Here is a 27193-nt window from a genome sequence, read left to right on the forward strand (position 1 = left end):
AGGTGCATTTATACGGAGACTTGATTACACACAGGTGGATTGTATTTATCATCATTAGTCATTTAGGTCAACATTGGATCATTCAGAGATCCTCACTGACCTTCTGGAGAGAGTTTGCTGCACTGAAAGTAAAGGGGCTGAATAATTTTGCACGCCCAATTTTTCAGTTTTTGATTTGTTAAAAAAGTTTGAAATATCCAATAAATGTCGTTCCACTTCATGATTGTGTCCCACTTGTTGTTGATTCTTCACAAAAATATACAGTTTTATATCTTTATGTTTGAAGCCTGAAATGTGGCAAAAGGTCGCAAAGTTCAAGGGGGCCGAATACTTTCGCAAGGCACTGTAAGTGAGACGAGAAGGAGCCGTTGTCTGTTATTTCTGAAGACCGAACCAAAAACAACTTAAGTGTTAACGTTCTGTCTTTTCACTTGTGATGTTTGTTTTCAGATTTTGAAGAATGTTAAGAATTTACCTCTGAATAGGTCAAGGTGTCATAGACTAGTGCCTGTCACCTAAAAAGAAAGTTATCTACTGTACCTCTGAATAGGTCAAGGTGTCATAGACTGTAGTGCCTGTCACAATTGTTTTAATTTACTATACGATATTCTTGCATGTCTACCATGGCCATTTTAGAGTTGTATTTTAAAGCTGTTTGTTCATTTGAATCATTATTACAATGATCCTATTCTTAGCATAATCTTCCCCAGGTTGTGTTCAGTGGCCATGTTTTTTTCTTTCTGGGTGGACAGATGTGTGCCACAGCATTATGTCCGCGCTCCACAAGATGTGACTGAGTTCGTAGCTGATCAGAATCCTAAATATGACACACTCATTGTCTCCTGGCAACCCAGCCAGTTTGGTAAGGCCAAACAAGATACAAACCTTTTCTTCGAATGATCAATCATATACTGTAGAACCAATGTAGTGGTCATTACAATTGGTTGTTTAAAGTCCACAAAACCCACTAAAACTTTTAGAGAATGTGATTTCACTGAAAATAGAATATTAAATTGTCGTTGGTATCATTAAACTGAAGATTAATCTTTATCAAATGACTCTCTGTAATTATTATTATGCGATTAAACTGATTAATCATGTAACTGTAATTAACTAGGAAGTCGGGGCACCAAGGAAAATAGGGTATGGCAACTGCTCGGCCTCCGACCGCAAGGCACTACAGAGGGGAGTGGGTACGGCCCAGTGCATCACTGGCGCCAAGCTTCCTGCCTTCCAGGACCTCTATACCAGGCGGTGTCAGAGGAAGGCCCTACAAATTGTCTAGTCATAGACTGTTCTCTCTGCTACTTACCACACGGCAAGTGGTACCGGAGCGCAAGTGGTACCGCAGCTTCTACCCCCAAGCCATAAGACTCCTGAACATCTAATCAAATGGCTGTATTTAAGATGTATTTAAGACCCGTAGTTTTTGTTGTTGTTAATTACCCATTCTGATACTGTCTCACTTATACTCTCAGTCCTTGCTGAGAGTATAAGTGAGCTCCCTGGCTTCCAGGTCGTGGGAGGATCTCATATCGCCTGTCAGCTCTTTCTCTTTCACAGCAATATCTCTCTATCTCTGCCTCACATGCCCAAAAGGATTGGACACCATGCTTACATGACCCTATTTTTATAAAGGTAAACCTCTCCAGGTTCTTACATAAAGTGGTATACACTATGCTCACTGAAAGGTAACAAAGGAAAACTATTGTCAAGTGAACACGATTTAGAGTAAGAATGATTGAAGTTATTGGGCCAATAAAAACAAGTGTTGTCTTTTCAAGATTCCCACGTCGTCTAACAGTGTTTACTGGTGTTGTACTGTAGGGGTACCAGTCAGACACCTTCCTCGCTTCTAGCCCTGGGGGCCCAGTATGCTGTCGCTTTGATGGCCTTGCCAGTTCCTGACTTGTGGGATCAATTCTACCGCAGCAAAAAAATGTTCTCCACACACAGTAAATCTTCCTCATACTATACAGTACCGCATGCTGTTGGACATAAATGGAACACAGGAACATTGTTCACTGACACCGTTTGCTTCCACTATGACAACGTTTCATTTGATTTTACCGTTTATTTACAATGAACCATTATCCAGTAAATTCAATGGAAACGGTACTGAACGACCAGTTGAAGAACATTGTGATTATAGTGTCCCCGAAGGGCTATTAGGTATGTCACGCTGCACTGTCATTTTAAATGGTCAAACCCATATTGATCATGCCACACCTACCAAATGTACCGCACGGGTATTGATCTGATGAAAAGGGAAGTAAAAGAGCAAGACAAATATTTAGCTGAGTCATTTAGTTACAGTACCTTGCGAAAGTATTCGGCCCCCTTGAACTTTGCGACCTTTTGCCACATTTCAGGCTTCAAACATAAAGATATAAAGCTGTATTTTTTTGTGAAGAATCAACAACAAGTGGGACACAATCATGAAGTGGAACGACATTTATTGGATATTTCAAACTTTTTTAACAAATCAAAAACTGAAAAATTGGGCGTGCAAAATTATTCAGCCCCTTTACTTTCAGTGCAGCAAACTCTCTCCAGAAGTTCAGTGAGGATCTCTGAATGATCCAATGTTGACCTAAATGACTATTGATGATAAATACAATCCACCTGTGTGTAATCAAGTCTCTGTATAAATGCACCTGCACTGTGATAGTCTCAGAGGTCCGTTAAAAGCGCAGAGAGCATCATGAAGAACAAGGAACACACCAGGCAGGTCCGAGATACTGTTGTGAAGAAGTTTAAAGCCGGATTTGGATACAAAAAGATTTCCCAAGCTTTAAACATCCCAAGGAGCACTGTGCAAGCGATAATATTGAAATGGAAGGAGTATCAGACCACTGCAAATCTACCAAGACCTGGCCGTCCCTCTAAACTTTCAGCTCATACAAGGAGAAGACTGATCAGAGATGCAGCCAAGAGGCCCATGATCACTCTGGATGAACTGCAGAGATCTACAGCTGAGGTGGGAGACTCTGCCCATAGGACAACAATCAGTCGTATATTGCACAAATCTGGCCTTTATGGAAGAGTGGCAAGAAGAAAGCCATTTCTTAAAGATATCCATAAAAAGTGTTGTTTAAAGTTTGCCACAAGCCACCTGGGAGACACACCAAACATGTGGAAGAAGGTGCTCTGGTCAGATGAAACCAAAATTGAACTTTTTGGCAACAATGCAAAACGTTATGTTTGGCGTAAAAGCAACACAGCTGAACACACCATCCCCACTGTCAAACATGGTGGTGGCAGCATCATGGTTTGGGCCTGCTTTTCTTCAGCAGGGACAGGGAAGATGGTTAAAATTGATGGGAAGATGGATGGAGCCAAATACAGGACCATTCTGGAAGAAAACTTGATGGAGTCTGCAAAAGACCTGAGACTGGGACGGAGATTTGTCTTCCAACAAAACAATGATCCAAAACATAAAGCAAAATCTACAATGGAATGGTTCAAAAATAAACATATCCAGGTGTTAGAGTGGCCAAGTCAAAGTCCAGACCTGAATCCAATCGAGAATCTGTGGAAAAAACTGAAAACTGCTGTTCACAAATGCTCTCCATCCAACCTCACTGCATCCAACCTCACTCGAGCTGTTTTGCAAGGAGGAATGGGAAAAAATGTCAGTCTCTCAATGTGCAAAACTGATAGAGACATACCCCAAGCGACTTACAGCTGTAATCGCAGCAAAAGGTGGCGCTACAAAGTATTAACTTAAGGGGGCTGAATAATTTTGCACGCCCAATTTTTCCGTTTTTGATTTGTTAAAAAAGTTTGAAATATCCAATAAATGTCGTTCCACTTTATGATTGTGTCCCACTTGTTGTTGATTCTTCACAAAAAAATACAGTTTTATATCTTTATGTTTGAAGCCTGAAATGTGGCAAAAGGTCACAAAGTTCAAGGGGGCCGAATACTTTCGCAAGGCACTGTATGTCATTTAGTTATGTCATTTAGCTGACACTCTCATCCAGAGTGATTTACAGTAGTGAGTCCATATATTTTTGTACTGGTCCACCGTGGGAACTGAACCCACAACACCGGCGTTGCAAGCGCCTTGCTCTACCAGCTGAGAGCCACACGGGACAAACTGGGCCATAGGTGTAATGAGTGGCATCATCCCAGTTGGGCTCTGCAAACTCAGTGGCCATTGGTTTAGAACGACCGGGACTGTTGGATTGAATTTATTTGTGTAAAAAAAACATATACAACAATGTACAAAGTATGAATTAAAAAAGCTGTTTCCAAAGTGGTCCTCAATGGGGAACTATTCTGTGACTGGTGAACCAAAATAAGGTTTTAAAAATGGCCTTGTTTTTATATGTTAAAAGGACTATGTTCTTGGTGTGTTATATGTGCTGCGATAAGGGTTGGCCATGGGCTATGGTGGATCATTTTAGATTCACTAGTCTCAGAGGATACCAGCAAACTGGAGTAAAGAAATATTGAAATCTATACATTTTCATGAGATGATTTTGGCATGTACATTTTGTTGTAAATAAATTACCACGTTAACATATCTCTCAAGAAAATACATCCGACTGTACAGTTTGTTCAGATCTCTACATCCCGGCCCACAGATTGATCTCTACACTGTCCACAGATTGATCTCTACACTGTCCACAGATTGATCTCTACACTGTCCACAGATTGATCTCTACACTGTCCACAGATTGATCTCTACACTGCCCACAGATTGATCTTTACACTGCCGACAGATTGATCTCTACACTGCCACCAGATTGATCTCCACACCCCGGCCAACAGATTGATCTCTACACTGCCAACAGTTTGATCTCCACACTCCGGCCAACAGATTGATCTCCACACCCCGGCCAACAGGTTGATCTCCACACCCCGGCCAACAGATTGATCTCTACACTGCCAACAGATTGATCTCCACACTGCCAACAGATTGATCTCCACACTCCGGCCAACAGATTGATCTCCACACCCCGGCCAACAGGTTGATCTCCCACCCCGGCCAACAGATTGATCTCCACACGCCGGCCAACAGATTGATCTCCACACAACGGCCAACAGGTTGATCTCCACACCCCAGCCAACAGATTGATCTCTACACTGCCCACAGATTGATCTCCACACGCCGGCCAACAGATTGACCTCCACACTCCGGCCAACAGATTGATCTCTACACTGCCAACAGATTGATCTCCACACCCCGGCCAACAGATTGATCTCCACACTCCGGCCAACAGATTGATCTCCACACTCCGGCCAACAGATTGATCTCCACACCCCGGCCAACAGATTGATCTCCACAACCCGGCCAACAGATTGATCTCCACACCCCGGCCAACAGATTGATCTCTATGCATGCTGCCCACAGATTGATCTCCCACCCCGGCCAACAGATTGATCTCCACACGCCGGCCAACAGATTGATCTCTACACCCCGGCCAACAGATTTAACTCTTTTGAGATGTTGAAACAGACTATAATGAGGAAATTGAGATGAGGAAATTCTGATTGTTGTAAAAATTGTTGTATGATATGTGATCTTACATTTAATTTAATAAATACAAAATCCAGATGTATTTTATTGTACTGTGTGTTGTACGTGCTATGTCATGATAATGGTCATATTTATTTATTTAGCTAGCCCGAACAGCCGCTAGTGGCCGCTGTTAACCTGTTTATTAACGGTCTGACTGTCTTCCGGTTAAGATTATAAACTAAAGATAGAATATAAACTAATTTGACAGTCACTTCCTTCAATCCAGAAAAAAAGTAGCAATCCAATTAATATAGCTTCTCTTTTCAATAAGCTACATTTGATTTTATTCCTTGATTTTATTTTACATAGAAAGCTGCGGATTCAGAAACTGGATTTTGATTGGCTTGCCCAGTCAATTGAGTTTGCCAGCTGAATAGGTTTTCTCCATTCTGCTAGCAGCAGGATTTTATGCTGGCAGCACAAACGTGTAATTTATTTCTCAAAATAAGAGTCCCACCTGCAAAAATAAGCTAAACTTTGGAAACATTTTGCACAGCAATGCAACTACCTAGGGAAAATACATATACCAGAATTTATTTAGAAAGTTTACACAAATACTTGTATGTTCAAACCAATGATGTATACTGAACACAAATATAAACGCAATATGTAAAGTGTTGGTCCCATGTTTCATGAGCTAAAATAAAAGATCTCAGACATTTTCGATATGCACAAAAAGCATATTTCTGTGTACAAATTTGTTTACGTTGCTGTTAGTGAATATTTCTCCCTTTCCAAGATAATCCATCCACCAGGTGTGGCATATCGAGAAGCTGATTAAACAGCATGATCATTACATATGTGCACCTTGTGCTGGGGACAATAAAAGGCCACTCTAAAATGTGCAATTTTGTCACACAACACAATACCACAGATGTCTCAAGTTGAGGGAGCGTGCAATTGACATGATGATTGCAGCAATGTCCACCAGAGCTGTTGCCAGAGAATTTAATGTTAATTTCTCAAACATAAGGTACCTCCAACGTTGTTTTAGAGAATTTGGCAGTACGTCTAACCGGCCTCACAACCGCAGACCACGCGTATGGCGTTGTGTGGGTGAGGGGTTTGCTGAAGAGAGTGCCCTATGGTGGCAGTGGGGATATGGTATGGACAGGCATAAGCTAAGGACAACGAACACAATTGCATTTTATCTATGTAAATTTTAATGCACATACCGTACCATTCATCCACTGACATCACATCATGTTTCAGCATGATAATGCACAGCCCCATGTCGCAAGGATCTGTACACAATTCCTGGAAGCTGAAAATGTCCCACTTCTCCTATGGCCTGCATACTCACCAGACATGTCACCTTATTGAGCATGATCTGGATCGATGCGTACGACATCGCGTTCCAGTTCCCACCAATATCCGGCACCTTCACTCAGCCATTGAAAAGAAGTGGGACAACATTCCACAGGCCTCAATCAACAGTTTGATCAGCTCTATGTGAAGGAGATGTATGTCTCTGCATGAAGCAAATGGTGCTCACACCAAATACTGACTGATTTTCTGATCCATGCTCTTACTTTTTTTTGTTTTGTTTTGATATCTCTGAGCAACATATGCATATCTGTATTCCCAGTCATGTGAAATCTCTAGATAAGGGCCTTATTTCAATTGACTTGTTTATATTTTTGTTCAGAGTACATGTAAAACCCAGATGACTGATTCTATGTATTGGCCAATGAGAGGCTTTGAAGCCACTGGTCGGCCATATTGGCACTCCCCAGAACAAGCAGTCCTCCATAGGAAGGAATGGAATCCTACAGTAGTTCAGTTCAATGTTTCAAAATGACATGTGTCTAAGTATTTAGTTTAAGTGGAGACAGTAACATTAGTAATCTGTAAAAAAAAAGATATATATATATATATATATATATATATATATATATACTTTAATGAAAATGTTTTTATATATTATTTTTTCATGTTTAACTCACATAATATAATTTAAAAGCATGCCTTAAGGTGTCTGTAATAGAAAACATTAATGAAGAAATTAATAAATGCGTGTCAGCATAGTGCCCCCTATCAGTTATCTACTGACCCCTATCAGTTATCTACTGACCCCTATCAGTTATCTACTGACCCCTATCAGTTATCTACTGACCCCTATCAGTTATCTACTGACCCCTATCAGTCATCTACTGACCCCTATCAGTTATCTACTGACCCCTATCAGTCATCTACTGACCCCTATCAGTTATCTACTGACCCCTATCAGTCATCTACTGACCCCTATCAGTTATCTACTGACCCCTATCAGTCATCTACTGACCCCTATCAGTTATCTACTGACCCCTATCAGTCATCTAGTGCCCCCTATCAGTTATCTAGTGCCCCAATCAGTTATCTAGTGCCCCAATCAGTTATCTACTGACCCCTATCAGTCATCTACTGACCCCTATCAGTTATCTACTGACCCCTATCAGTTATCTAGTGCCCCAATCAGTTATCTAGTGCCCCCTATCAGTCTAGTGCCCTATCAGTCATCTAGTGCCCCCTATCAGTCATCTACTGACCCCTATCAGTCATCTACTGACCCCTACCAGTCATCTAGTGCCCCCTACCAGTCATCTAGTGCCCCCTATCAGTCATCTAGTGCCCCCTATCAGTCATCTAGTGCCCCCTACCAGTCATCTAGTGCCCCCTATCAGTGATCTAGTGCTCCCTATCAGTCATCTAGTGCCCCCTATCAGTCATCTAGTGCCCTCATACTCGACTGGCGGTCCGTATCTGGACCAAGAACGGGATCAATACGGATCGTGGGTCCAGACAAATAAATTGTAGGAAATCATATAAACACACAACAACATATAAACATCACAACTGATCCAGTGTATATTGTATATAAATCCTGAGTACCTCTGATCCAGTGTATATTGTATATAAATCCTGAGTACCTCTGATCCAGTGTATATTGTATATAAATCTTGAGTACCTCTGATCCAGTGTATATTGTATATAAATCTTGAGTACCTCTGATCCAGTGTATATTGTATATAAATCTTGAGTACCTCTGATCCAGTGTATATTGTATATAAATCTTGAGTACCTCTGATCCAGTGTATATTGTATATAAATCTTGAGTACCTCTGATCCAGTGTATATTGTATATAAATCTTGAGTACCTCTGATTCAGTGTATACTGTATATAAATCATTGGTTCAAACCTATTTAAAAGGAGGGGGAGTATGCCATGCTGCTGAATATGTATGAGAGTCCCTCTCAAAACCTAAACATATTTGATTAGTAGAGACCCTACTACTACTACTTTTTTCACCCCACTTTAGCTGAGACGGTAAAGTTTTTCCCCTCTATAGCCCAATATGTAATACAGTGTATAGAGAGGCACTAACTCCGAACATGGTTCGTTGGACAAAACCTATGGGGAAATTCATGTTTTTTTTTGTTGTTGTAGGATGTTTGGATAAACGCTGCACATAAGGTCTGTGGTAAACACAGACTTGGGAAATCTTAAACGTTTTGTTCCATGAGATCATTTTCATGAGCTAACGTAACTTTTTTGTTCATTTTGAAGCATTTATGGAATCATAAAAAGCACATAATTGCTTCATAATTCATAAAGGTCATATTAACTGACTGAGTCTGTACCGGCACCCCCCTGAAAATACTGTTATTTTTTACTGCTCGTCTTTAATGGCTTTTTACTTTAATCTCTTATTCTTTTCTGTATTTTTTGAAACTGCGTTGTTGGTTGGGGGCTCGTAAAGTGAGCATTTCACTGTAAGGTATTTGTATTTGGCGTATGTGACTAATACAATTTGATTTGATATTTCATAGAACAAAACGTATAAGAGCTCCCAAGCCTGTGTTAACGTTAGATCTTTCTTTCGCGTTAATCCCAATGCCCTATTCTTTCCCAATTCATTTTCCCCATATGAATGACTGAAAGAACCAGAGGTAACTCCTTTCCAGGTTTTAGGACTACAAACTGACGAGCTCCATTGGGGGCAATGGAGAGGGCAGAGTAAAAAGCAATGGAGAGGGCAGAGTAAAAAGCAATGGAGAGGGCAGAGTTAAAAACAATGGAGAGGACAGAGTAAAAAGCAATGGAGAGGACAGAGTAAAAAGCAATGGAGAGGGCAGAGTAAAAAGCAATGGAGAGGGCAGAGTAAAAAGCAATGGAGAGGGCAGAGTTAAAAACAATGGAGAGGGCAGAGTTAAAAGCAATGGAGAGGGCAGAGTTAAAAGCAATGGAGAGGACAGAGTAAAAAGCAATGGAGAGGGCAGAGTAAAAAGCAATGGAGAGGGCAGAGTAAAAAGCAATGGAGAGGGCAGAGTAAAAAGCAATGGAGAGGGCAGAGTAAAAAGCAATGGAGAGGACAGAGTAAAAAGCAATGGAGAGGGCAGAGTAAAAAGCAATGGAGAGGACAGAGTTAAAAGCAATGGAGAGGACAGAGTAAAAAGCAATGGAGAGGGCAGAGTTAAAAGCAATGGAGAGGGCAGAGTTAAAAGCAATGGAGAGGGCAGAGTAAAAAGCAATGGAGAGGGCAGAGTTAAAAGCAATGGAGAGGGCAGAGTTAAAAGCAATGGAGAGGGCAGAGTTAAAAGCAATGGAGAGGACAGAGTAAAAAGCAATGGAGAGGGCAGAGTTAAAAGCAATGGAGAGGGCAGAGTTAAAAGCAATGGAGAGGGCAGAGTTAAAAGCAATGGAGAGGGCAGAGTAAAAAGCAATGGAGAGGGCAGAGTTAAAAGCAATGGAGAGGGCAGAGTAAAAAGCAATGGAGAGGGCAGAGTAAAAAGCAATGGAGAGGGCAGAGTAAAAAGCAATGCAGCAGTCTGTGTGACACAGTCCCCCTAAACAACAAATGATATTTGGTTAGTAGAGACATTACTGAATCATTTCCACCCTACTAGCTGAGACCGATTGTGAGTTTTTTTTCTCTACAGCACAATATCCTTAACATACCAGTCTCAACGTTTGTATTTTTTTTCATTATTGGTCTTAAAAAATAACATTTATTTGTTTTGATAAATTACTTATTGCATTTTATTAGCACAATAAAAGTGGCCATTGATTGAATATATATATATATATATTGAAGCAGTTATAGATGGGTTAGCTGAAAACATTACTAAAAGGATGTGCATACTTAAATGGGGCAGAAGCATGTGAGTTGTTGTGGTGCTGGTTGACCAGATACACTACATGACCAAATGTACGTGGACAGCTGCTCGTCGAACATCTCATTCCAAATTCATGGGAATTAATATGGAGTTGGTCCCCCCTCTTTGCTGCTATAACAGCCTCCACTCTTCTGGGAAGGCTTTCCACTAGACGTTGGAACATTGCTGCAGGGACTTAATTCCATTCTGCCACAAGAGCATTAGTGAGGTCGGGCACTAATGTTGGGCGATTAGGTCTGGCTTGCAGTCAGCATTCCATTTAATCCCAAAGGTGTTCGATGTAGTTGAGGTCAGGGCTCTGTGCAGGCCAGTCAAGTTCTTCCACATTGATCTCGACAAACCATTTCTGTGTGGAAATCGCTTTGTGCACGGGGGCATTGTCATGCTGAAACAGGAAAGGGCCTTCCCCAAACTGTTGCAGAAAAGTTGAAAGCACAGAATTGTCTAGAATGTCATTGTATGCTGTAGCGTTAAGATTCCCTGCACTGGAACTAAGGGGCCCGAACAATGAAAAACAGCCCCATACCATTATTCCTCCTCCACCAAACTTGACAGTTGTCACTATGGATTCGGGTAGGTAGCGTTCTCCTGGCATCTGCCAAACCCAGATTCTTCTGTCGGACTACCAGATAGTGAAGCGTGATTCATCACACTAGAGAACGCGTTTCCACTGCTCCAGAGTCCAATGGCGTCTAGCTTTACACGACTCCAGCTGACACTTGGCATTGCACATGGCGATCTTAGATTTGTGTGCGGCTGCTCGGCCATGGAAACGAATTTCATGAAGCTCCCAACAAACAGTTATTGTGTGCTGAAGTTGCTTCCAGAGGCAGTTTGGAACTCGGTAGTGAGTGTTGCAACCAAGGACAGATTATTTTTATGCACTACGTACTTCAGCACTCGGCAGTACTGTTCTGTGAGCTTGTGAGGCCTACCACTTCGTGGCTGAGCCGTTGTTGCTCCTAGATGTTTCCACTTCACAATAACAGCACTTACAGTTGACCAGGCACCTCTAGCAGTGCAGAAATATGATGAACTGACTTGTTGGAAAATTGGCATCCTAAGACAGTGCGATGTTGAAAGTCAATGAGCTCTTCTGTACAAGCCATTCTACTGCCAATGTTTGTCTATGGAGATGTGTTTATGTTTTCAACAAACGTTGTAGACCAAATATAGTTTATATGTTGTCAACAATCCAAGCCAACCCCGTCTGTTTGCCACATAGTTGCGTACGCGTCGGTTTTGTTGGTGTTGAAACGTGGGCTTTTAGTTTGAAGGTTTTGTCATTACATATGCACGTGACGTCATCGTTTGTGCTGTTGGCAGAACGCGAGCTTCCCGACCAACATGGAGAGAAAAGGTAATTGTTATAAAGGCATAAAATACACAATTAATCTGTTTGGTGTTCACATAATATATATGAACAAACGTGATTTTAGTGTCGTATTTAAAGTTACTGTTCATTGTATCGACGTACTCTTTATGTACGAAATGTTTTGTGGAATTGCATGTCCCCTGAACGCACTGGCGCAGCTAGCTAATGCTAACTAAGCTAGTACCATCAACCTGACCCCTTAACTACAATCCATTGATTTTAATGTCATTGCAAACTATGATAAAGTAATTGATTAAACGTGGACGGAGTCATGTATTTGTTTGTGCGATTGGCATGAGCAGATATTCAGTGAGTGGTGGTTGCACGCTAGTTAGCTGGCCAAACATCGCAGTTGTCTCTTCCTTTTTAAAAGAGGACGTTATTGAATATCTTCAACCAGTAGCTCACTTATGTAAGCTAATGCGACCACAATATAATTTTGTCTATAGTTAGCTAACAACTGTGGCTAATGTTAGCTGGCTAATAATTAATTTGCTAGTTGGCTCACAGGCCAGCTTTCAGATGTCATAACGTTTCGTCCAGTGAGTCACTACATGGACAGAGCTAGATAAATATACTGCTGAAGTGATGGCTACCTAGATATTGAATACATCTCTTTCATTGCATTAGTTTTAGCTCTTCAAGCGAGGAAGAAGAGGGCAAAAGCGAAGAAGTCCAGCAAGAAGTGAGTCATTCTGCAATGCACAAACATACTGGCCAACAAACATGTGTCTAATGACCTAGTCATTTGTTGTTGTTGTTTTTTTTACTAAGGCGTTGAATCAGCTCGAGGCCCAAAGGTCCAGTTTCCGTGGTGTCCTAAAAAGTACTGACTTGACTGGGCGTTGTGGTCTGTGACAGTCACATTACTACTAGACTACACGTGCTGTCCACTCCAGACTTGCACAGCAGACTGTTCTGATTTTGCAATAGCCATCCGTTTTTTCTACCACACACACACCATAACACCTAGTTCATTATTTATTTAGGTTGAAGTACAGTTCTGTGTGAAACTCTCCACACCCCTTGAACAGTCTTCACATTTTGCTGCCTTAAAATAAAAAGTGATTACATTCACCCAATCGATCTATTCAACCTATTCCACTTAGAAATACAAAATGAGGTTTTATTGATTGTCTTCACATCCCATAGTTAATACTTGGTGAAGCACCCTTTGACAGCTGTGAATTGTTTTGAATACTAATCTACCGACCGTGCACAACTGTTAGGGTAACATACTGTATATCCATTGTTTTTGTAAAAAATTCCTCACTCAGTCAATCTGGTTGGGAATCATTGATGGACAGCAATTGTCAAACCTGGTCTCCGATTATAAAAAAAAAAAAAAAAAAGAAGATTTAAGTCAGGAAGGAGACTGGAACATTCAGGAACACAACACCTTTTCGTTCAACCATTACTATGAGGAAGAATACGGTGTTGGGATAAATGCTGAAGTGAAGGTCTGAGGTTATCCTAGGCTGATGAGATCTTATGTTTTGTTCTGATTATATGAGTCAGATCTCCTATGCTTGTTTACCACAGGCCTTATTTTCAGTGTTTATAAAAAATGTAAATAAACATTAATTTCCCCATTGGCTTTGACCAACGAGCTATGGCTGAGTTGTTGCCTAGAAAAAGACGCCATTACTATTGCTCTCTCTTCTTACACGCCAAAGACACAGCCTACACCTCTCCTCTTTCCAAGAGGGGTTGAGGGTTCCTGTTTTCATGACAGACTGACCAGGTGGATCCAGGTGAAAGCTATGATCCCTTATTGATGTCACTTGTTAAATCCACTTCAATCAGTGTACATGAAGGGGAGGAGACAGGTTAAATAAGGATTTTTAAGCTTTGAGATTAATTGTTTGTGTGTGCCATTCAGAGGGGCGTTGTAGGTGCCAGGCGCACCGGTTTGTGTCAACCCAATATTAAGGTGTTCTTAATGTTTTGTGTACACAGTAGGCCTAGTGCATTGTTCTGACTCTGCATGGTGGTGATATAGACAATGCAGTGCATGCTTTGTGTGAAGTTTCTGACAAGACTTTGAATGGCACCTGTCCTTTTGGTTTCCATAGCAGCAGTTGATTCATTACAGGCTTTGAGTGTTTGAACTATATGGCCTCTGGTCGTGTCTATTCTCTGGAGGCAGGAGGAATACAGCGTGTCTATTCTCTGGAGGCAGGAGGAATACAGCGTGTCTATTCTCTGGAGGCAGGAGGAATACAGCGTGTCTATTCTCTGGAGGCAGGAGGAATACGGCGTGTCTATTCTCTGGAGGCAGGAGGAATACGGCGTGTCTATTCTCTGGAGGCAGGAGGAATACGGCGTGTCTATTCTCTGGAGGCAGGAGGAATACGGCGTGTCTATTCTCTGGAGGCAGGAGGAATACGGCGTGTCTATTCTCTGGAGGCAGGAGGAATACGGCGTGTCTATTCTCTGGAGGCAGGAGGAATACGGCGTGTCTATTCTCTGGAGGCAGGAGGAATACGGCGTGTCTATTCTCTGGAGGCAGGAGGAATACAGCGTGTCTATTCTCTGGAGGCAGGAGGAATACAGCGTGTCTATTCTCTGGAGGCAGGAGGAATACAGCGTGTCTATTCTCTGGAGGCAGGAGGAATACAGCGTGTCTATTCTCTGGAGGCAGGAGGAATACGGCGTGTCTATTCTCTGGAGGCAGGAGGAATACAGCGTGTCTATTCTCTGGAGGCAGGAGGAATACAGCGTGTCTATTCTCAGGAGGAATACGGCGTGTCTATTCTCTGGAGGCAGGAGGAATACGGCGTGTCTATTCTCTGGAGGCAGGAGGAATACGGCGTGTCTATTCTCAGGAGGAATACGGCGTGTCTATTCTCTGGAGGCAGGAGGAATACAGCGTGTCTATTCTCAGGAGGAATACGGCGTGTCTATTCTCTGGAGGCAGGAGGAATACGGCGTGTCTATTCTCAGGAGGAATACGGCGTGTCTATTCTCTGGAGGCAGGAGGAATACAGCGTGTCTATTCTCAGGAGGAATACGGCGTGTCTATTCTCTGGAGGCAGGAGGAATACGGCGTGTCTATTCTCTGGAGGCAGGAGGAATACGGCGTGTCTATTCTCTGGAGGCAGGAGGAATACGGCGTGTCTATTCTCTGTAGGCAGGAGGAATACAGCGTGTCTATTCTCTGGAGGCAGGAGGAATACGATGTGTCTATTCTCTGGAGGCAGGAGGAATACGGCGTGTCTATTCTCTGTAGGCAGGAGGAATACGGCGTGTCTATTCTCTGTAGGCAGGAGGAATACGGCGTGTCTATTCTCTGTAGGCAGGAGGAATGCAGCGTTTCTGGAAATGTCACTATGTAAATATTGATATTATTAGCTCATGACATCACACCTGTGTGTGGTTGTGACTCTGACCACGGCACGCCCAAGTCAGATATGAGCGTCTGAATCCATACAGCCGGGCCACTCCTGGGGGTCTGAATCCATACAGCCGGGCCACTCCTGGGGGTCTGAATCCATACAGCAGGGCCACTCCTGGGGGTCTGAATCCATACAGCCGGGCCACTCCTGGGGGTCTGAATCCATACAGCAGGGCCACTCCTGGGGGTCTGAATCCATACAGCAGGGCTACTCCTGGGGGTCTGAATCCATACAGCCGGGCCACTCCTGGGGGTCTGAATCCATACAGCCGGGCCACTCCTGGGGGTCTGAATCCATACAGCAGGGCCACTCCTGGGGGTCTGAATCCATACAGCCGGGCCACTCCTGGGGGTCTGAATCCATACAGCAGGGCCACTCCTGGGGGTCTGAATCCATACAGCAGGGCTACTCCTGGGGGTCTGAATCCATACAGCCGGGCCACTCCTGGGGGTCTGAATCCATACAGCAGGGCCACTCCTGGGGGTCTGAATCCATACAGCCGGGCCACTCCTGGGGATCTGAATCCATACAGCCGGGCCACTCCTGGGGGTCTGAATCCATACAGCAGGGCCACTCCTGGGGGTCTGAATCCATACAGCAGGGCCACTCCTGGGGGTCTGAATCCATACAGCAGGGCCACTCTTGGGGGTCTGAATCCATACAGCATGGCCACTCTTGGGGGTCTGAATCCATACAGCAGGGCCACTCCTGGGGGTCTGAATCCATACAGCAGGGCCACTCCTGGGGGTCTGAATCCATACAGCAGGGCCACTCCTGGGGGTCTGAATCCATACAGCAGGGCCACTCCTGGGGGTCTGAATCCATACAGCAGGGCCACTCCTGGGGATCTGAATCCATACAGCAGGGCCACTCCTGGGGGTCTGAATCCATACAGCAGGGCTACTCCTGGGGGTCTGAATCCATACAGCCGGGCCACTCCTGGGGGTCTGAATCCATACAGCAGGGCCACTCCTGGGGGTCTGAATCCATACAGCAGGGCCACTCCTGGGGGTCTGAATCCATACAGCAGGGCCACTCCTGGGGGTCTGAATCCATACAGCAGGGCTACTCCTGGGGGTCTGAATCCATACAGCAGGGCCATTCCTGGGGGTCTGAATCCATACAGCAGGGCTACTCCTGGGGGTCTGAATCCATACAGCAGGGCCACTCCTGGGGGTCTGAATCCATACAGCAGGGCTACTCCTGGGGGTCTGAATCCATACAGCAGGGCCACTCCTGGGGGTCTGAATCCATACAGCAGGGCCACTCCTGGGGGTCTGAATCCATACAGCAGGGCTACTCCTGGGGGTCTGAATCCATACAGCAGGGCCACTCCTGGGGGTCTGAATCCATACAGCAGGGCTACTCCTGGGGGTCTGAATCCATACAGCAGGGCCACTCCTGGGGATCTGAATCCATACAGCAGGGCCACTCCTGGGGGTCTGAATCCATACAGCAGGGCCACTCCTGGGGGTCTGAATCCATACAGCAGGGCCACTCCTGGGGGTCTGAATCCATACAGCAGGGCCACTCCTGGGGATCTGAATCCATACAGCAGGGCCACTCCTGGGGGTCTGAATCCATACAGCAGGGCTACTCCTGGGGGTCTGAATCCATACAGCAGGGCCACTCCTGGGGGTCTGAATCCATACAGCAGGGCCACTCCTGGGGGTCTGAATCCATACAGCAGGGCCACTCCTGGGGGTCTGAATCCATACAGCAGGGCCACTCCTGGGGGTCTGAATCCATACAGCAGGGCTACTCCTGGGGGTCTGAATCCATACAGCAGGGCCACTCCTGGGGGTCTGAATCCATACAGCAGGGCTACTCCTGGGGGTCTGAATCCATACAGCAGGGCCACTCCTGGGGGTCTGAATCCATACAGCAGGGCTACTCCTGGGGGTCTGAATCCATACAGCAGGGCCACTCCTGGGGGTCTGAATCCATACAGCAGGGCCACTCCTGGGGGTCTGAATCCATATAGCAGGGCTACTCCTGGGGGTCTGAATCCATACAGCAGGGCCACTCCTGGGGGTCTGAATCCATACAGCAGGGCTACTCCTGGGGGTCTGAATCCATACAGCAGGGCCACTCCTGGGGATCTGAATCCATACAGCAGGGCCACTCCTGGGGGTCTGAATCCATACAGCAGGGCCACTCCTGGGAGTCTGAATGCACTTCTGTTTTTGTTTTGTTTCCATCTGACAGTTACTTGTACTCAGTTAATTTGTTAATTGGTGTCCCAGGTCTACAGTAAACCAGTCCCTAATTATATATCACAAGATTTAAAGCGGCCAGAAGTAACTGGGTCAGATTAAAGCATCCCACGACAGGTACACAAGTTTAGTACACATGTTGGTGACTCTTGGCCCTGTCCAGAATGACATTAGACCTCAAGTAATCCTATAACACCCATAATGAATACTGTGAATGATGTACAGTATTTTAGTAAATCCTGTTTAGGGTTGCAAAGGGTTGGAAACGTTCTGGTAAATTTGTGGTATTTTTCGTGGGAGTTTTCCATGGGAAGTTAAGCCCGGGAATTTGTGGAATTTTGCGTAAATTCATCAAAAAAAGTTAGCTTATAACAGTGAACCTTTTTTTGTGGGATACACAAAAGGCAATTCTAGGTCTTGTGGCATATTTTGGTTAAACCATCCGCAATTCAATGGAATTGCAACCCTCTGCATGTACAGCTGATTCTCAAGATCTTGCCCACTAATGAGATGTTATTGAGCCCACACTACCATACTGTCTGAGCCAAGGACTACATGCATTCTGGTAAGTTTTAATTACAATACTGGGTGGGGTGAATATATTTTATGACATGCATGATTTTTTTGTTAACTAGTAAATAGTAGCCTACAGCAAAGTGAGTTGAAATCATTTTTAATTTGTTGACAATTTCTGCTAGTTAGTTTTTGCTACCATGTGGGGTTTTGTTAGCTTGAGCCTGCTAACTGAGGAGTGTTAATTCACATGTTTCCATACATGTTTAATTTTTTTCCAATCTTTACAGGACAATGCCACGGGCACTATCTGGTGTGTGGAGACATTTCACTGCAGCCTAATGTAGAAGGAAAAGCTGTGTACATTTGCAAATACTGTGCCAAATCATATGTGGAGAATGCAACAAAGATACAGAATCATCTGGCCAAGTGCATAAAGTTCCCTCTGCGCTAAACAAGCAACCTCTGACAAAAGTCCCTCTACTTCTATTGGAGGTGAAAATGAGCATCCTGTCTGGTGCAGAGATCAACAAGGCCTATGGTGTCATCACTACCGTGTCTCGCCACGATCTGGACGAGGGAAAGGTTCTTGGCAGTCTGGAAAAGTACACTTCTAAGCAAGGGCTTTGGGATGGAGATGCAATATGGCAGTCATGCCAACATATCTCATCAGCCACCTGGTGGAGGGGACTTTGTGGATCTGAAGCTCTTTCCCCTGTTGCCTCCATCATCCTCCAAATCCCATCAACATCAGCCGCCTCAGAGCGCAACTGGTCCTTTCCGGGGAACACACACACCAAATTATGCAACAGGCGGACCAATACAAGAGTTTACAAAATGGTGGCCATCTGGGCAAATTTGAGGCTTTTTTAACCTGACAACGAGCCATCCTCAACAAGGTTGGAAAGTGACAGTGAAGATGAGGCCTCAGAGTCTGACGTTCAAGAGGTGGACATTGAGGAGGTTCAGGGAGAAGACATGGAAGCCTGAGAGGAAGACAACCAAAGCTTTAGTTTCTAGACTATCATTTTACAGATGTATGTTGAAAACGATTTTGGGAGATGTGATGGATCATTGGGGATCATTCAATATTCCCTTTCTTTTGTTGTTCAGTGAAATCATCCCATGTGAAGAGTCACCTCATTTAATTAGTTACTAAATTATATATATTTTTCTATTGGACGGATTTAATCATTTGCAAGTGTCTACTTATGATAAGATTTATGTTTCTGTCTCCATATGATACATTAAATATCTACATTTTAAATGGTATTAATATTAATTTGCATATATTTCCGTTAATTCCCATATATTCCTGTTTAATTACCACGGAAACTTTCCTCCTCCTGAATGTTCCCCAAAATGTGCAGCCCTTGTCCTATTATAGAAAGGATGAAGATGGTTGTGGTTTATCCCCAACAGCCAAGCCGACCCACACTATGCCATCACACATTGCAGACGTCCTATGTTATGTAATGCCTATCTGCTGTGCTGCTATATTTATAGCAGCAGGAGAACGATGAAGTTCGCAGCACGGGTTAACTGAAGCGTGACATAATGGATGGTGGAAATGCCCGGCTCATTAAGGCATTATCAGAACTTATGGCAGTTTCTGCACCCAGAACAACACAGCCTAGTCTCCTCTGCACCCAGAACAACAAAGCCTAGTCTCGTCTGCACCCAGAACAACACAGCCTAGTCTCCTCTGCACCCAGAACAACAAAGCCTAGTCTCGTCTGCACCCAGAACAACACAGCCTAGTCTCCTCTGCACCCAGAACACAGCCTAGTCTCCTCTGCACCCAGAACAACAAAGCCTAGTCTCCTCTGCACCCAGAACAACGCAGCCTAGTCTCCTCTGCACCCAGAACAACACAGCCTAGTCTCCTCTGCACCCAGAACAACACAGCCTAGTTTCCTCTGCACCCAGAACAACACAGCCTAGTCTCGTCTGCACCCAGAACAACAAAGCCTAGTCTCGTCTGCACCCAGAACAACACAGCCTAGTCTCGTCTGCACCCAGAACAACGCAGCCTAGTCTCGTCTGCACCCAGAACAACACAGCCTAGTCTCGTCTGCACCCAGAACAACAAAGCCTAGTCTCGTCTGCACCCAGAACAACACAGCCTAGTCTCCTCTGCACCCAGAACACAGCCTAGTCTCCTCTGCACCCAGAACAACAAAGCCTAGTCTCCTCTGCACCCAGAACAACGCAGCCTAGTCTCCTCTGCACCCAGAACAACACAGCCTAGTCTCCTCTGCACCCAGAACAACACAGCCTAGTTTCCTCTGCACCCAGAACAACACAGCCTAGTCTCGTCTGCACCCAGAACAACAAAGCCTAGTCTCGTCTGCACCCAGAACAACACAGCCTAGTCTCGTCTGCACCCAGAACAACGCAGCCTAGTCTCGTCTGCACCCAGAACAACACAGCCTAGAGTTCTGGCAAATACTTTTTGTATTTTTTCTAAACAATGGATATCCTCACTGCAGTCATCCTATGTATGTGAATAACTTGAGTTTATTTTGAGAGCAGTAAGGCAGTTAGCTGGCTGTCACTGCTTTGGGATGTCTTGAATGGAAAGGGCAACAGTCCTGTATCACATGTCAGTGTAAATGCCAAGGCAAGTCACTCATCTCTAGGGGGAAACGTTTGTCATCCAAGGGAAAATGTCTATTTTTATGAAAAGGGATGGTGCTGCCACCACCATGCTTCACGGTGGGGATGGTTAGAATTTAATACTGCATTTAGCGTGCGAGACGGTGTTAAAATGCGATAATCGATAGTGATATTTTTGTTATTATTTTACTGTACTCATACTAGACTGTCCTCCAGGCAGCCAGCCCACCCCAGGGGGACAGGGTCCCAGCAGCAACCTGAAACAGGGGCCTCTATGTTCTAAAAACAGTGCTTTCAGAAAGTTTTTATACCCTTTGTCTTATTCCATGTTTTGTTGTTACAGCCCGAATTCAGAATTGATTACGTTGATTTTTTTTTCTTCTTTCTCTCTCGCCTATCTAAACACACAATAACCCATAATGACCAAGTGAAAGCATGTTTTTTAGAAATATTAGCAAATGTATTGAACATTTTAAATACAGAAATCTCATTTGCATAAGTATTCACACCCCTTGAGTCAATACTTTGTAGAAGCACCTTTGGCTGGCGATTATATCTTTGAGTCGTCTTGATTTGGGGATTTTCTCAAGCTCTGTTAAGTTCAATGTGGCGCAGCGGTGAACAGCAATCTTCAAGTCTTTCCACAGATTTTCAATGGCATTCAAGTTTGGGCTTTGGCTGGGCCACTCAAGGACTTTCACATTCTTGTTCTGAAGCCATTCCAACGTTGCTTTGGGTCATTGTCCTGTTGGAACGAAAATCTTCGCCCCAGCCTGTCGTTGGCACTCTGAAGCAAGTTATCATCAACGATTTGCCTGTATTTGGTTCCATTCATTGTTCCCTCTATCCTTACCAGTCTCCCAGTCCCCGCTGCTGAAAAGCATCCCCATAGCATGATGCTGCCACCACCATGCTTCACGGTAGGGATGGTGTTAGATGGGTGACGAGCTGTCCCTGGTTTTCTCTAGACGTGGCGATTTGCATTCAGGCCAAAGTTCCATTTTATTTCTCATTAGACCATAATCTTTATGCTCGAAGTCTCTCACGTGCCTAATTGCAAACTCCAAGCATGCTGTCATGTACCATTTTTCTCAGGAGTGGTGTCCGTCTGGCCACTCTCCCTTAAATCCCAGATGGGTGAAGTGTTGTAGAGACTGTTGTCCTTCTGGAAGGTTCTCCCACCTCAGCCTAGGAACTCTGTAGTTCTGTCAGAGTGGTCATTGGGTTCTTGGTCACCTCCCTGACCAAGATCCTTCTTGCCCTGTTGCGTAGTTTGGTCAGACGGCCGGCTCTAATCAGAGTCTGGGTAGTTACATATGTTTTATATTCCCCAATGATGGAGACCACTGTGCTCTTGGAAACTTACAGCTCTATAGACTCTTTTAAAACCCTTTCCCCAGATATGCCTCATCACAATTCTATTAATTTATTTTATTAAACTAGGCAAGTCAGTTAAAAACAAATTCTTATTTACAATGGCGGCCTAGGAACAGTGGGTTAACTGCCTTGTTAAGGGGCAGAACGACAGATTTTTAACCTTGTCAGCTCGGGGTTTTGATCTAGCAACTTTTCCGTTACTGGCCCAACGCTTTAACCATGTCACGTAGAGTAGGCCAGAAGGCTAAACTGGATAACCTAACCTCTATCAAAATAAAAATTATAAATAAAATAAAAGTTCTTCTGTGCAAAGGTGTTTATTTACAAGTGATTCCGGAACAAAAAACAACAGTACTGCCATCAACGTCTACCTTATGGGACAGCTTAAAAACAATGCTGCCCCATCCACAGCTCAATCCAAAAATGCCCTCCTTAGAGACTGGAGAGAGGCTCCTTTTGTAGGGCTAGCCCCTCCCCTCAGAACAATTAACCCTAATTAATTAATCAATTAACAATACAAACCTACATTTTCCATGAACTAAACATACTAAAGGATATACATTGCAACACGGTTTTAAACAATATCACAACATAACATTTACAACATTACATCACTACTGACAATATCTTTCAATATGCCCATATGCATTAATGAGCCATTTGGGACAGGCACTATAAAGCCAACCCAATTCCCTTAGCTCGGGTCCTTTTCCAGCATACCCGGAAGCTACAGAGATGGAGAGAGAGGAACAGAACAAACAAACAATGCGCCCATCCACAACATTGATAAGTATAATAATTATTGTATCTCTCAAATATGAACATTGACAAGTGTGAAATGCCTGCACCAAGACAGAAGTTAATTTGTGTGTCGACCCACATTGTTAACTTATGGTATAATGGCGCAGGGAGGAGTGATGAATATGTGTGTGCGTTAAAGAACCAAATGCTGCCCGCGGCCAGTGACGGACTTCTACGTCACAAACCACAAGGCTACCTGCTACCCCTATCTATCTCAGAGATCTACGGACAATTCCTTGGATTTCACGCTATAGTTTCTGCACTGACATGCACTGTTTACAACAGGACCTTTTTATAAAGACAGGTTGTGTTGCTTCTTATATTACGTCCAAACAATTGAATTGGCTACAGGTGGACTCCAAGTTGTAACAACGTCTCAAGAATGATCAAACGAAGTTAACTGCACCGGAGCTCAAATTTGGAGTGGCCTAGCAAAGGGGTGTGAATACTTGTGTAAATTCGATTTCTGTATTTTTTTTAATAATATATTTGCGAGATTGTCTAAAACATGTTTTCAATTTGTCATTCTGGAGTGTTGTGTGTAGGTGGGTGAAAAGTATATTTAATCCATTTTGAATTCAGGCTGTAACACAAGAATGTGGAATACTTTCTGAAGGCACTATGTTCTGTTATTATACCGTCATAACATTCATGTGTGTCTTCCAGGCATCCTGCCCACCCCAGAGGGACAGCAGCCCAGCAGCAGCCCCAGCCAGAGGCCTCTCCCCAGGAGCCAGATGAGCCTGAGGAGATCCTAGGCTCTGATGACGAGGAGCAGGAAGACCCCAACGACTACTGCAAAGGTGAGTTGCCCTTATATACACTCGATGTCCTAGAGGTCTTCCAGGAAGTACCCCGAGACTACACTCGGTTGCCACGGAACTCGGATCCACTCGATGTCCTAGAGGTCTTCCAGGAAGTACCCCGAGACTACACTCGGTTGCCACGGAACCCAATCTGGGTGAAAATAAGTGAAATACCGACAGTATTACAAAACTTAAATGCAAATTTCACACATTTACTTTAAAAATAAAAAAAGAATATTTTAATTTTACCCCTTTTTCTCCCCAATTTCGTGGTATCCAATTGTTGTAGTAGCTACTATCTTGTCTCATCGCTACAACTCCCGTACGGGCTCGGGAGAGACGAAGGTTGAAAGTCATGCGTCCTCCGATACACAACCCAAACAAGAAGCACTATCTTCTTAACAGCTGTGCTGGTGGCACAGCTGGCGCTGCAGTACAGCGCCCTTAACCACTGCACCACCCGGAAGGCCCTCACATTTACATTTTAATGAAATAAAAGATCCCAGAGATGTTTCATATGCAGAAAAAGCTGACATTTCTTATTTTGTGTAGAAATTTGTTTACATCCCTGTTAGTGAACATTTCTCCTTTGCAAAGATAAACCATCCACCTCACAGGTGTGGCATATCAAGAAGCTGAATAAACAGCGTGATCAATACATCGATGCACCTTGTGCTGGGGACAATAAAAGGCCACTAAAATGTGTAGTTGTCACATGACACAATGCCACAGATGTCTTAGGTTTTGAGGGAGCGTGCAGTTGGCATGCTGACTGCAGGAATGTCCACCAGAGATGTTGATTTCTCTACCATAAGCCGCCTTAAAAATTGCTATAGAGAATTTGGCAGTATGTCCAACCCGCCTCACAACGTACAGCTGATGAAACTGAGGAGTATTTCTGTCTGTAATAAAGCTCTTTTTGTGGGGAAAAACATATTCTGATTGGCTGCGCTTGGCATCCCAGTGGGTGGGCCTGGCTCCTTAGTGGATGAGCCTATTGCCACCCATGGCTGTACCCCTGCCCAGTCATGTGATATCCATAGATTAGGGCCTAATTTATTTATTAAATTAACTGATTTCCTTACATGTACTGTAACTCAGTAAAATTGTTGAAATTATTGCATGTTAGTATTTTATTTCAGTGTGTGTTATATATATATATATATTTTTTTCTCTTCACATTATTAGTCCTAATAACAAAATAATGACTGTTGAACTTGCTTTTCTTCTGTCTCCATTCTCCCTCTCCTGTTTGTCTAGGTGGCTACCACCATGTGAAGATAGGAGACCTGTTCAATGGGAGGTACCATGTGATCAGGAAGCTGGGCTGGGGACACTTCTCCACTGTGTGGCTGGCCTGGGACATACAGTAAGAGCTTCTTCTCCTCTGTTTCTCTCTGTTAACACACATGAAAAAGGTGGATGTGTTCTTTGAGCACATTTTGAAATGGCACTGTATTGGCTCACAGCCATACAGTGGGGCAAAAAAAAGTATTTAGTCAGCCACCAATTGTGCAAGTTCTCACACTTAAAAAAATACTTATTTTCCACCATAATTTGCAAATCCTACAATGTGATTTTCTGGAGAATTTTTTTTCTCGTTTTGTCTGTCATAGTTGAAGTGTACCAATGATGAAAATTACAGGCCTCATCTTTTTAAGTGGGAGAACTTGCACAATTGGTGGCTGACTAAACTTTTTTTCCCCCACTGTAAGTATTGGGCTATATAAGGAATAGGGTGCATTTGGGACAGAGAGACTGTCTTCTGTGTCAGCTTGACTGACTTGACAGTCTGTGTTGTAGGGTGAAGCGGTTTGTGGCTATGAAGGTTGTGAAGAGTGCAGAGCATTACACCGAAACAGCCGTGGATGAGATCAAACTGCTCAGATCGGTGAGTACTACCCTAACAGTAATTTATACCCAACATAACATCAGGCTGATGTTTTCATCTGTAAAATGCCTCCCTTTATATTCTCCTCTATTTTCCTGTCAGACACATTTGTTCTGATAAGTTTTTTTTTTTCCTGGCTTTGCTTCGTAGGTGAGAAACACGGACCCTGACGATCCCAAGAGGGAGATGGTGGTTCAGCTACTGGATGACTTCAAGATCTCCGGCGTTAACGGGACTCATGTGTGCATGGTGTTTGAGGTGCTGGGGCATCACCTACTGAAGTGGATCATCAAGTCCAACTACCAGGGCCTTCCTCTGCCCTGCGTCAAGAGCATCATACGCCAGGTAACTAGTAGCAAGGGCAACATACGCCAGGTAACTAGTAGCAAGAGCAACATACGCCAGGTAACTAGTAGCAAGAGCAACATACGCCAGGTAACTAGTAGCAAGAGCATCATACGCCAGGTAACTAGTAGCAAGAGCAACATACGCCAGGTAACTAGTACCAAGAGCAACACGTGGCGGGTAAAACAGCTCGAGCTCAGTGAGGTTGGATGGAGAGCATTTGTGAACAGCAGTTTTCAGTTCTTTCCACAGATTCTCGATTGGATTCAGGTCTGGACTTTGACTTGGCCATTCTAACACCTGGATATGTTTATTATTGAACCATTCCATTGTAGATTTTGCTTTATGTTTTGGATCATTGTCTTGTTGGAAGACAAATCTCCGTCCCAGTCTCAGGTCTTTTGCAGACTCCATCAGGTTTTCTTCCAGAATGGTCCTGTATTTGGCTCCATCCATCTTCCCATCAATTTTAACCATCTTCCCTGTCCCTGCTGAAGAAAAGCAGGCCCAAACCATGATGCTGCCACCACCATGTTTGACAGTGGGGATGTTGTGTTCAGGGTGATGAGCTGTGTTGCTTTTACGCCAAACATAACGTTTTGCATTGTTGCCAAAAAGTTCAATTTTGGTTTCATCTGACCAGAGCACCTTCTTCCACATGTTTGGTGTATCTCCCAGGTGGCTTGTGGCAAACTTTAAACGACACTTTTTATGGATATCTTTAAGAAATGGCTTTCTTCTTGCCACTCTTCCATAAAGGCCAGATTTGTGCAATATACGACTTGATTGTTGTCCTATGGACAGAGTCTCCCACCTCAGCTGTAGATCTCTGCAGTTCATCCAGAGTGATCATGGGCCTCTTGGCTGCATCTCTGATCAATCTTCTCCTTGTATGAGCTGAAAGTTTAGAGGGACGGCCAGATCTTGGTAGATTTGCAGTGGTCTGATACTCCTTCCATTTCAATATTATCGCTTGCACAGTGCTCCTTGGGATGTTTAAAGCTTGGGAAATCTTTTTGTATCCAAATCCGTCTTTGAACTTCTTCACAACAGTATCTCGGACCTGCCTGGTGTGTTCCTTGTTCTTCATGATGCTCTCTGCGCTTTTAACGGACCTCTGAGACTATCACAGTGCAGGTGCATTTATACGGAGACTTGATTACAC

General features: G+C 43.9%; 1 protein-coding gene and 1 long non-coding RNA gene across 3 annotated transcripts in view; one reads left to right on the forward strand and one right to left on the reverse strand.

The window, feature by feature from the left end:
• Positions 1 to 484: 484 nt before the first annotated feature.
• LOC149981346 (uncharacterized) lies at positions 485 to 1050 on the reverse strand. Its single transcript, XR_016483447.1, has 2 exons — positions 583 to 1050; positions 485 to 515 (listed from the first exon to the last, which is right to left on the reverse strand). It is a non-coding gene; the product is annotated as an uncharacterized LOC149981346 (long non-coding RNA).
• A 10908-nt stretch (positions 1051 to 11958) lies between these two features.
• Positions 11959 to 27193, forward strand: part of LOC110532780 (SRSF protein kinase 1) — a 34260-nt gene continuing 19025 nt past the window's right edge. For both annotated transcript variants that reach the window (XM_036988900.2, XM_036988899.2), the window contains exons 1-6: positions 11959 to 12047; positions 12693 to 12747; positions 23653 to 23789; positions 25053 to 25161; positions 25596 to 25683; positions 25834 to 26028. In XM_036988900.2, coding sequence (XP_036844795.2) covers positions 12035 to 12047; positions 12693 to 12747; positions 23653 to 23789; positions 25053 to 25161; positions 25596 to 25683; positions 25834 to 26028 — 597 coding nt within the window. In that variant the 5' untranslated portion in view covers positions 11959 to 12034. The remainder of the gene's footprint in view (positions 12048 to 12692; positions 12748 to 23652; positions 23790 to 25052; positions 25162 to 25595; positions 25684 to 25833; positions 26029 to 27193) is intronic.

The sequence above is a fragment of the Oncorhynchus mykiss genome, chromosome 9 (genome assembly GCF_057628025.1).
Source record: "Oncorhynchus mykiss isolate SJ-2025 chromosome 9, ASM5762802v1, whole genome shotgun sequence".
NCBI lineage: Eukaryota > Metazoa > Chordata > Actinopteri > Salmoniformes > Salmonidae > Oncorhynchus > Oncorhynchus mykiss.